Below are 11117 nucleotides of genomic sequence, written 5' to 3' on the forward strand. Positions count from 1 at the left end.
GAGAAAGAAGAGGAGGGGAAAGCACTTCATAAATAGAGAGAGAGATGTTCAGATCAACGGCAAAGCTTCTTCTGGTCAAAGGGGGAAATGGATTTTTAATAGAAAATGGAAGTTATGGGATTGGTAGTGATGTGACAGACGCCCAGACTTAAACCCATTTAATCTTCTCTGCCGTTTAACATTGAGCACCACCCTGACGCTGTGTTTCATAAAACAGGCTCCAAATCGCTAGGGAGATTAGAAGTGTAGAAATAGCACAGCAATATTTTTAAACCAGAAATCACCCCCAGGCATTTGGGCTGCTCCCGGGGTCACCGCTGAAACCTAAATATCCATCGCACCCGCTCGCCTGCCCTCCACCGTCTGGGCATCAGGTTTAGTTTGGAGAAGGAAATGCGACACCCAGGTGCCCCCCACCCCGCCTGCCTGGGTTGGGATCGGGGTGTCCGGCCGTATCTGAGGAGCTGGCCGGCTGGGGCTCCCTCTGAGGTGAACTTTGGATTATCCCCTTGCTGTCCCCAATCATAGGGGATGACAACCCGAGGGGACTGAAATACTAACACCTTGTCACCTCCACAGGGAGAAGTGAGGCATTTTGTTCTCTTCCCTTAGCAATATTTACTCATCTTATTCACTGAACTGTTATCAGGAGTACCTGCCAGACCTGGGGTGGCTGCAACACCCCCACAGAGACAGGCAAGGAGCAAGTCGGGGAGGTGGTGGGTCCTCAGGGGAGCAGAGACAGGGGCAGAGTCAAGGGGCCATATGACATCCTCTCCCCCATGGGGGCTATGAGCTCCCGAGGGCAGTTCCTGTCTCAGTCACCTCTCTGTCCTCTGGGCTCAACAAGGCACTTGGCATTTAGCTCAGTAGTTAAAAGACCAGACTCTGTCCAAATGGCGTGGGTTTGAATCCCACCTCTGCTACATACAAGCAATCTAACTGCAAGCAAAATGACCTCACCCCTGTGCTTCAGTGACCTCATCTCTAAAATAGGTTGTTATGAAGATTATGTGAATTTTTGACAGTTTCTGGTGTATCTAAATATCCTTGTTGCTTTTATTGGTATTGTTATTATAGTGGGCAAGCAGTAAACACGTGTGGAATAAATGAACCCTTATCCACATCTATTGACCCCTTGCCTACAACACCACCAAAAAGAACAAAACTTAAGACAGTCGTTCTCAAACATTAATATGTATAAGAATCACCTGGAGAGCTTGTTAAAAATGCAGATCCTGAGATAACAACTTTGCCAGGTCTGTGAGGGGGCCAGGAAACTCTGTTTTTGATGCAAGTGGTCCTCTGTCCACACTTGGAGAAAAACTTCTTAGAAAAGGCAGGTGTGTCATACCAGACTTCAGTATCACCTTTCCCAACAATAGACAGTTCTCATGGGCTTGGCAGACAAGTCCTTAGCACCCCATTAATTAGCTTAACTTGGTGATCAAGTTAACAAAATAATAGTGGTGGAATCAATAACAACAGAGCATTGCAACAGCCCCACGGCTGCTTCCCCTGGGTCTTACGCAGACTTTTTAGGCAGAAGTGGGCTGATGAGCTTTCTTAGACTGATTTGCAAGGTTGACTTTCCACTCTGATTCCACAGCATCTTTTCACACTAAGATTTTCATTCGAGATACATTATTTGTCTTCACTATGATTGTTCTAATCCCCCAGTTGGAAAAAATGGATCTACAGAGGATCAGCCAGTGGGGTCTCAGCTTAATTAAACACCACATCCATCCAAAACCCAGGTGAGGACTCACCCTGACAGGGTCCTGGCCCCTTCATCAGAAAACCCCCTTGTGATGCGTTCACACCTTAGAGATGCTCTGACTCTAAACCTTGGGGAGAAGGGCAAATCTCCCCGGACAATATTTGCCTGGCAACCTGAGTTGGTATTTTTCCTAGGACAAAATGGATCAGTTGGGAACCAAGTCCCACGCCTTCTGCTTCCCCCAAACTTGGTACACCTGCTTCATATATGTTATCACCACCCTCATTGCCACTATATTTTTTTAGCATTTATTTTGTGCCAGGTATCATGAGAAGCCCTTTTCTTGCATGATGGCACGTTTAATCTGTACAGCAACTATTTAATGCAGCTGCTGCTCGTGACCCCATTTTACAGATAAGAAAACAGGATCTTAGCAAGTTCAATTAATTTCCTAGGGTTGTGCAGCAAGTAGTGACAGGGCTGTGTTTCAAACCCAAGCCTCCCTTATTCGAGGTTACATTTCTCAACAGGTGCACTACTGGCATTTTGGGAAAAACAATTCTAAATGTTTTAGGACTATCCAAGGCATTGGCAATATCCTCCCTTATTCATCTCCCCCACCCAATAAATGCCAGCAGCTCCCCACCCCTGTCATTGATATGACCAAAAAGCCCGCCCCTGCCCCCACATTTCCAAAAACCCCCAGGGAGGTGGTCCCACCCCACTGAGAAGCATGACTCCATTCCCCAAGTGTTCAACCCCCCTCCATCAAGAAACACAGGGTGTTTTCTTTGTTTGTTTGTTTTGTTTTTTAAAAGATTCTTAGCACAAACACAGTTCTTGTAACCAGCAACCAGAAACCTACGTGGACCAGTGAAGCTGAAGCTATCTTTCAATGTGCAAGGCCCCTGCACCATCACTCCAGGAGAACTTATGAGCAACAGCTGACAGCCACACAGACTCTTTAATCTTCCAGCCCCTGCTAGACAGGACCTGTCAAAGAAAGGCCCCTTATGGCCAGGAAGTTCTTTCTAGGGAGTCAGCTCAGACAGCACAGTTGTCCCCAGAGATGCCTAGATTTAGATTGTTAATGCCTGAAGGCCTTAAGAGATTATTTTGTCCAATCTCCTCAATTTTCAGATGGGGAGAATGGGAACTAGGAAGGTAGAGTAATTTACCCAAGGTCCACAGCTCACCAGAGTCCCAGCTGGAGCTAGAACCCGGCCCCCCGATTCTTGGTTCCACTGCTTTTTTCATTCCAGACACCGTACTTTCTGAGAAATAGCACCCCAGGAGGCGGAGAAGCATCTTGACCTGCAACACGGCATCATACGGGGAGCACTAAAGCAATCAGCGGTGCGGTGCATCTATAGGAGAGGTCCCAGATGGATGGGGAATCTGTCAACAAGGGGTCAAGGGGCTGTCAGATGGCCGCATGGCCCAAAGGTAGAACCAGGACCAGAGAGGAGAAGATACAAGATGGCATTTGGCTGGTTCTAAGGATGGTCTCGGACACAGTCGGAGCTGTGTGACCAGGAACCGGCTGCCCTGAAAGGAAAGAGGCTCCTGCTGCTGGAAGTGCTGGCGCCCAGGAGGAGCAAGTCCTGGTAGGGAAGCTGCAGAGGGGAGTCAGGCTTCAGATTAGATGGAGTAAATGTCTTAAAGTCACCTTCTAATCGTGGAAGACTTTTCCCCATGGTGGTCACCTGGGCCTCCCTCTCACACTCCAAAGCAAGCTCCCCACCCTTGCCCGCACCCTGTGCTCCAGGAAGGCCACCCCAGAAACAGGGCATCTATGATCCCGGGCTCAGTAAGGCTCTCAGGGCCTGCATTTCAGCGACTGCTGTGACCTCAAATGAGGTCACCAGAGGTAGGACTTGGTGCCTACTACTTTTTCCTCTAAATGGTGGATTCCCTGCAGGGAAAATCCCCCCTCAGGGGAGTCTTCCAGAGGATTACAGAATAAACTTGCATCTGAGGGCTTGAGGAGGGGAATGGGAGGTTGGAGCAGGGGTAGACTTCTCCCCACTGTCCCCCAGGACCCAGGGCCACCAGGGAATCTGTCAAGTTGGCTCCAGGAAAACCATCGCCGGCAGGCGTGTTCCTCATCAGCTGTTCCCCACGTTAGTGAAAAGCAGAGGCTGGGAAAACTCTCTTTACGTGGGGGGTGCAGCGAGGGGGGCAGCCACAAACAGCTGTGAGGACTTCGTTGTTCCCATATGATGAAATGACAGTAATTATACCTTCCATCTTGGCACAGAATTTAGAAGGCTAAAGCTGATTTGCTGTGGTTTTCACATGTGTGTGTTTATATGTTGCCTTGTCCCATTTACAAAGCATTTTCACATGATGCTTTATTCTATGCCCCTCATTTTTCTCACACACATACAATAACCACCACTCTGGAGAATGGCCAGGACAGAGGCTACTGTGCCCATTTTATAGATTAGGAAATAGAGGTGCATGAACTATGAGGGCAGTTGCCCAAGTTCATCGGGCTGCTTGTTTTCTGGGTCCATGGGCTCTGTCCAATACACACACACATCTCTTCAATGAGTTTAATGGCTATGCAACTTGGTTGGCTAGCATTTGAATACCTCTGTTCTTAATGAAGATGGTGACCTTGGAAACTGTCAGTGCAAGGTTGTGTAGAACAAGGAAGTAGGGAGGTGGCTGGACAGATGAGGGAGCAGCAGCTGGTGGCGTGGGTGGTACCCAAGGCTAATGCAACTCACACAAACACAGCACTGGACAAACATCTGTTAAACGGGGCACACAGCCTGTGCCCACAGCCCTCCCCCCACACAGGGAGCCTACAGGCCGCCACCTGCCATGGGCAGCACTTGACCTTTGGGTCGTGTGCTTCTTCCCTGGGGCAGACTGGGTCATGGTGGGAGGAGTGGTCCATGAACACACACACACACACACCCCTGCCAGGTCATGGGCTGCCAAGGGTGCTCTCCATACACAAAACTACCTGCAAAACAGAGAGGCTCGTCTCAGCAGGGAGAGGCACAGAAATCCATTCAGATCAAGGCTATGGAGCTCACCCAGCACAGAATATTTACATAGACTTCTTGGCATTAAACCCAGGATAGTTCTTACTCTGTCCAGCCATGGCAGAGGTTTACCAGCCCACCCTTCTTTGGCAGGTGTGAGATGGCCTTTGCCTCACCCTCAAATCCAAGTCTGGTGACAACCTCTGCTCTCAACCATTCCTGCTGAAGCCAAGGCTGAGAAGTAGCTCCCCAGGTGCCCACATTGCACCAACTATCTTCCTGAGGAGGAGTTCTGCAGGCTACCCAGCTAGCTCATAGGAAAGATGATTTGGTGTTCCCTGATCTGGCCACCACTCTGTCATTCTTGTTGTTACAAAGTCTAGGATGCTTGGTTTGGCATAGAAACATAGCTAGTTAGTACAATTGCTCAGGACAGGATCTGATGATCTATTCTGGGGTGGGGGCTGGAGGAGGAAGATGGCTGCAGGGAAGGAAAAAAGTAGAGGCCCAATGTCAACTGGGCAACAATTATGTTCTGGCTACTTGATATATGTTCCCTCCTTTTATCCCATTTCGTAGCTGGAGAAACTGAGACCCAGAGAGGCCCAAAGGCACATAGCAAGTAGGAGCAGAGTTGGGATATGAATGAAGGGTTTGCCTGGACTCCAAAATTCCACCACTCCTTTAGGTTGCAAACTTCCATATTTTTCTCCACACCTCCAATATATTACATAAATATACAAAAGCTCCAGTCGGAGGGATGGTAGGGATGGAGGGTGGGGAACTTGAAGTTCTGCCCACTTGCCCGTCCTCTCCCTACCTCTATCAAAACCCAGGGTTCCACCTAACCTCTTAGAGCTCCACACAGCATCTCTTGAAATCTCCTATGTGGCTCCAGGCAGACCAAGGCTCTCCTGGATGAGTAGATGTGCAAGAAAACACCCTGGAAGGCCTCAGAGCTGCACCTGCCAGGGTGGGATTTGCTCCCAGGGCCCCAGAAATGCAGACAAAGCCATTCCTGAAGGCATGCTCCCTCTGCAGGCGTCCCAACTGGTTCCCAGGGAGGGAGCCCTCCAGCTCTCCTGGATTGTTTGTTCCTCCAGCATTATTACTCTTAACTCTTTATAACACCCTCTTCCCTCTGTGACCCCACCAGACACCACATGGGAGACCACGACCAAAGCTGCCCTAGAAACGGTGGGATAAGAAACCTGGCCACAACCCTCTCCCAATCTAGATATTGACAAACCAGGAGGGTGAAGGTACATTCTGCCTCACTTCAAACCCCACCCTATCAGTCACTGTTCTCCACCTACTGACCGCTGTGCAAAGCTCCCAGCTCCCTCTGTTCTAGGGGGCGGGGGAGGGGTGCACTCTGCCGCTGGTGTGCCCCCCTGTTCACCCTCTTCCTCCTATGGCACAAGAGGGACAACCTACACCCAACGTTTGGTCTGCCTTGGGGTATCTCTGCCCATTGCCGCCCATCCCTCCCCAGCAGCCCTAGTACCACTGATTGTCTGCCCTTGGATATGGGAGGTGGGAGCTCTGGGGCTGCCTTGACAGATGGCAAACTCACTGCTGAGCCCCAGAGGCCTGAAACTCAGAGGCGAGAGAGAAGCACTAACAAAAACACCAGTCATCTACCCACTCTTGGTTCCCCACCGCCCCCCCCCCCCAGTCTGTGCAAAGGAAAAGCCACTGTCCAGCTGCTCCTGACACTGAGCTCAAGATACTACTACCCACAGAGGGTGAGGCCTGTGGCCTGACTAGGTGAGCATGGAAATCAATATGCAAATTAATATGCAAATCTGGGGCCCGCCCTCAGATTCTCTGCTGCTGATTGCTCACCCATTCAGCCACCCGGGTGCTCACTAGAATCTCCTGGGTTGGGGGCTAAGGAGGTACTTTGGGAGCTGGGAGCTCAAATGTCCCCAAAAACATCTCCAAGATCATGTGGAAGGACAGAACCTCCTAGCTTGGAACCAGTACCCCAGAAAAAAGACACTCTCTGTGCATTTCCCCCCTCCTCCTCATCCACAAATACAATCATCCTTAACCAGCCCGAGCAGGGGACCAAGCAAGTCACAAGGAAGGAATTTCTGAGAGAAGGCAGGAGGTAAGGGGAGCTTGAGGTCTGCACCCCTCTGTCTAAGGCTAACTGTCCATGAGGTACGGCAGCCCACAGTAGCTCCAGGCAAGCTCCCCACTTGTAAATGGGGCTCCCAGCCTGCCTGTTCTGAGGCCTGTTTCTTCAGCAAGCCATTGCTGGGCTGAACCCTCATTTGATTGCCCACCACCTCCTTGGTCCCCAAGCTAAGAAAAATGAGCCTTTCCAGCCAATCCCCTGGGATCTGCACAACTTGAGTGCTGCCTTGGGGTCAACTGCTTACTTGCTTTTGGTTTCTAATTGAGCTCCCCATTTCTGCTGCAGAAATATATTAAAGGCAGTTGGCTTCAATACCCAGAAACATGAAGCATCAGGAAGGTTTGTCAGGCATTGCGATAATTCTCTTCTCCCCAAGTTATTTTAGCAAGGAGGCCTCTCTGCCCACCACCCCCGCCCCGACGCTCCCTGGTCCTTCGCCTGCCTCCCCTATGTTCTGTTTGCCATTTTGAGGTTTCAAAACACATTTCCCCGGTGCCCCCCTTCATTTTAATTAGACACTGAACAGAGTGTTAGAGATTTTCTTAATGGCCTGACGAAGGCTTTTAATTTGGTATTCTTAAGAGTGAAGAACCAAGGGTCCCCATCTGAGAGGTTGGGGTGGAAAATGAAAAAAATCAATGCAACCCATTATTTTGGCTTTTAGAAAACAGGAATTTTAGTGCCGGGGAAGCTTGTTCTTTTACACAGTAAAAATGCAAATGCAGGCAACACAGATGCTGGCACGCTGGTTGTAACAGCGGAGAGAGCCTCACTGGGGTTCATCCGGATGCCCAAACCTGGATTTGTTTTGGCAATAATAAGGCAGTTATTGGAGACTCGATAGCTGATTATTAAAACACCTTCCCAGTTTAGTTCTGGGGAATCGGTCTGGGCTCGGGCTTCATCAAAAAAGGATATTTTGAGAGGAAAAGAAATAAAAGGCGTTTAAAAACACATTCAATACTGATTAATTCCATCCAGAGGATGCTCCATCTCATCCTGTTTTCTTCTCCTCTCTCTCTCTGCCTCCTCCCGCTCCTCACAGATGGACGTACAAATTATTGCAAGAGGATATTGTTTTCTGTAACAGGCTGGAACATTCACATTTACATTTTCCTTGGTGCCGCGGGGGTGACTGGCAACGGGAGAGAAAATACACCAAACCCCATCTTCCCTGCTCTCACCAGCATCACATCCTCCCTGAACTGCCGCCACCCACCCACCCCCCGCCCCATCAGGCCACCCCAAGCAGAACAGGCCCTGGGGACCAGCCTGGCACCTAAGACCCAATTAAGGCAAGAAGAAAAAGAAAGGCCTGTCTGGCGAGGCGCCCTGGCACCCAGGGCAGACTCTGGGGCCTGTCAATAGCAGCGACATCAGGCCTCTGCAGACCAAGAGCTCACCAAGGGGCTGTCACACCTGGCACCGCCAGGCTCCCACAGACAGAGGCCGGTGGCAACTTCCTTCTCAAGTTGGAAAGGATTTTGACCCTCTGGCTGTCCTGTTGCCTTCTGGACCACTCCACCCCCACTTCGGTCTGTTCCCTCACTATCGAATAGCTTGGGCTTCATTTATTAATTCAGGGCTCCTGGAAGGGGGGAGGGGAGCTTCCTTCAGGTATTTACGGAGGGGCCTCCACTCCTGGGAAATAGGAAGCTCTGAAACAGGTCTCCAGAAAAGGGGGGTGGGGTGGGGGGGTGGAGCTGAGGACAAAGCTGGGCCAGAGTATGACAAAATAGGAAACGGGGAGAAGGTGGAGAGGGAGCTAGCTAGAGAGAAAGCTGCCGCTCCTCACCTTATGTATTTTTAATATTAATGTAATTAAAGCTGCGAGGCGAGCCAGCCTGCGGGGGCGGAGGGAGGCAGGAAGAGCCTGGGGAGAGGGAGCCTGGGGTGTGTGGGGGGAGGGGGGTTGGGGGTGAAGAAGAAAGAGGCTTCTTGCTCTGACAAGGTGGGACGAATGGGGTGCTATGCGGCAGGCAAGGGGTTAACCAGCCTCCACCAGCCCTGGGAGTGTCACCCTGTGGCCCCTTAGGTTGAGAGAAACTCAACTACTTTGTCCACGTTTCAGATGCTGCCTCGCACCCTGATCTCCCGGCAAACCCCAGCAGAACAGCCTTCAGTCCGGCTTTGATCCGGAGGTATTTACAAACAAAATAAGGGTCAACCCCAACCCACGAAATATTTCAATGGGCTCAGGCAGGTTGAAGACTCCAGAGCCCGGGGACGTTGATAGGGAAGGGCCCTTAGCGCCAACCGTCTGCTATCTTGCCCTTCCTCCAGCGCCTAGGGGTCAAGAGTTGACGCTCCTCCAGAACAACCGCCGGGCCAAAAGGGCAAGAAGCCGCCCCCAGGGCGGGAAGGCGAAAAGTTACAGGGCTGAACGGGAAAAGCTGAGCTGGTACAATCTTGTGTGCCCCGCCGCGCAAGGGCGCGGAGTTCGGCCGTCTCGTCTCCCGCCATCTGTTCGCCCGAGGGAACGTCCTCTGCAATAACCTGGAAGCCGAGTCCCGGTTCCGCACCCAGGTGACTCCTGAAGGAAGAGTCTGTCCCCCTACAGCCCCCAAACCCCTCATAGATTAGGTGCGCGACGCCCTGGCAGCAGGTCTGGACATGCCGGACACCCGGACCCACCCCTAGCAACCCCCTTCCCTCCGGGAAAAGGGACACGCCCCCCACCCTCCCACCCCCGGGCCCGAAGACTTGTCCCTGTGGCCAGCTGGCCAGGCGCGGAAGCGGCGAATCTCGCACCTCGGAGCGCCCTGCCTGAGGTGGACAAGGCGGCGCAGCGCAGCCGGAGCAAGCGCCCGGGGCAGGGGGATGGGGTCGGGGAGGGCGGCCTCTGGGTTTGGAGAACAAACTTGCTACACAGGGACCCCAGCTCTTGGGACCCTCAGCTGTCCCCGCCCTGTACCCAGCCGAGGCGCGGATAAGCACCCTGCGGTGCGCCCTCAATCGCGTCCGGGAGGAGGTCCGGGGCGGTCGAGGGGCGCACGGTGGTAAAGGAGGAGTACACCGCCGAGTCCGAGGCCCGAGTAAGGGAGGACTCCCAGGTCAACAGTCACGGCCTGAGCACCCGTCGACTCGGAGGGCAACCCGGGGTCCCAGCGCCACCGAGTCGCAAGAAGCGGGCAAGAGGCTGGGGGAGGGGGAGCTCGGCGACGAGGGAGAGACGAGGGGCTCATTTACCACCTCCTCTACGGGCGCGCCCCAAAATGATTGGCACCGGTGGCTGGCAGAGCGGTCCGGGGAGGACTATCACCCAGCCCGTCTCCGGGTGCCTGCCCCGCCCCCGCTGCGCCCATCCGGGGCCGTGCACCCGGGTCGGTGCCCACCCCCCACCGGGCACCTGGAGCCCGCCGGGCACCCCGCCTCGCCGCCAGACGCGCGCACCCCGGCCCCGCCGCCTCCACCGCCCTCCTGCCCGCGCGGGTCTCACCTTTGTGTAAAGAGTCCAGGAGCAGGAGGAAAGTTACCAGCCACATGCCATAAAGAGGCCCTATTCTCCGGGGAGGTGGTCCTGTGGCCGGCCGTGCGGCAGCGCCTCTCCCCCGCTCAGCGCGCTCCCAGCCGCCGGCACTCCGCGCCCGGCTGTCTCTGCTCCTCAGCCCAGCGCTCGGCGGCGGCGGCTCCTCCCTCCTCGGCTCCCCGGCTCCTGTCATCCGCGGGGCTGGGCTAGGCGACCGCTCTCCCCGCCCTCCCGCGGCACCCCGGGTGGTGAGCGCCCGCGCGAGCCCGGAGCCCAGACGGCCCCAGCCTCACACACCGCGAGGGACCGGGACGGGGGCCCTGAGGATCCGGCCTAGACCCCGGGTCCGCCCTCTGAGAGGCGAGGGGTCCCTGCCACCCACCGGCTCGGAGTCTGTGGTCGTATACAGGCATCTGTTATACGTGTTTCCAGAACCTGCGTCTCCTCGCCTAGTCCTTTGGGGCCGGTGGTTTCCCGCCCCTTGTGAACTGTTACCCCCTTGGATGGGGGAATACGGATGCTCTGGGTATAATCCGGACTCCCCCCCCCCTTACTCCCCACCCCAAAACTCAAATCCTCCAGCCCTTCTAACCCCAAGTTACTAATGCAAGCCTGTGACCTGGTGCACTCCAGCCGAGGCCAGCTGCCCCCAGCACTCGGTCTGAATTTTCCTCAGCACTTGGCACCTTGTGATTATTTAATTATTTGTAATAACCGGTTTAATAGCTGCTCTACCTTGCTTATCTTCATCTGTCCCTCCACCCCTTAGCTTTCTCTCCCAGT

General features: G+C 53.5%; 1 protein-coding gene across 1 annotated transcript in view; it reads right to left on the minus strand.

The window, feature by feature from the left end:
- The window catches only part of DSCAML1 (DS cell adhesion molecule like 1), a 334021-nt gene extending 323567 nt beyond the window's left edge, over positions 1 to 10454 (minus strand). The window contains 1 exon segment of the mRNA XM_037841599.1: positions 10305 to 10454. Within this exon segment, the coding sequence (XP_037697527.1) occupies positions 10305 to 10350 (46 nt within the window). The 5' untranslated portion in view covers positions 10351 to 10454.
- Positions 10455 to 11117: the final 663 nt, after the last annotated feature.

The sequence above is a fragment of the Choloepus didactylus genome, chromosome 6 (genome assembly GCF_015220235.1).
Source record: "Choloepus didactylus isolate mChoDid1 chromosome 6, mChoDid1.pri, whole genome shotgun sequence".
Lineage (NCBI taxonomy): Eukaryota > Metazoa > Chordata > Mammalia > Pilosa > Megalonychidae > Choloepus > Choloepus didactylus.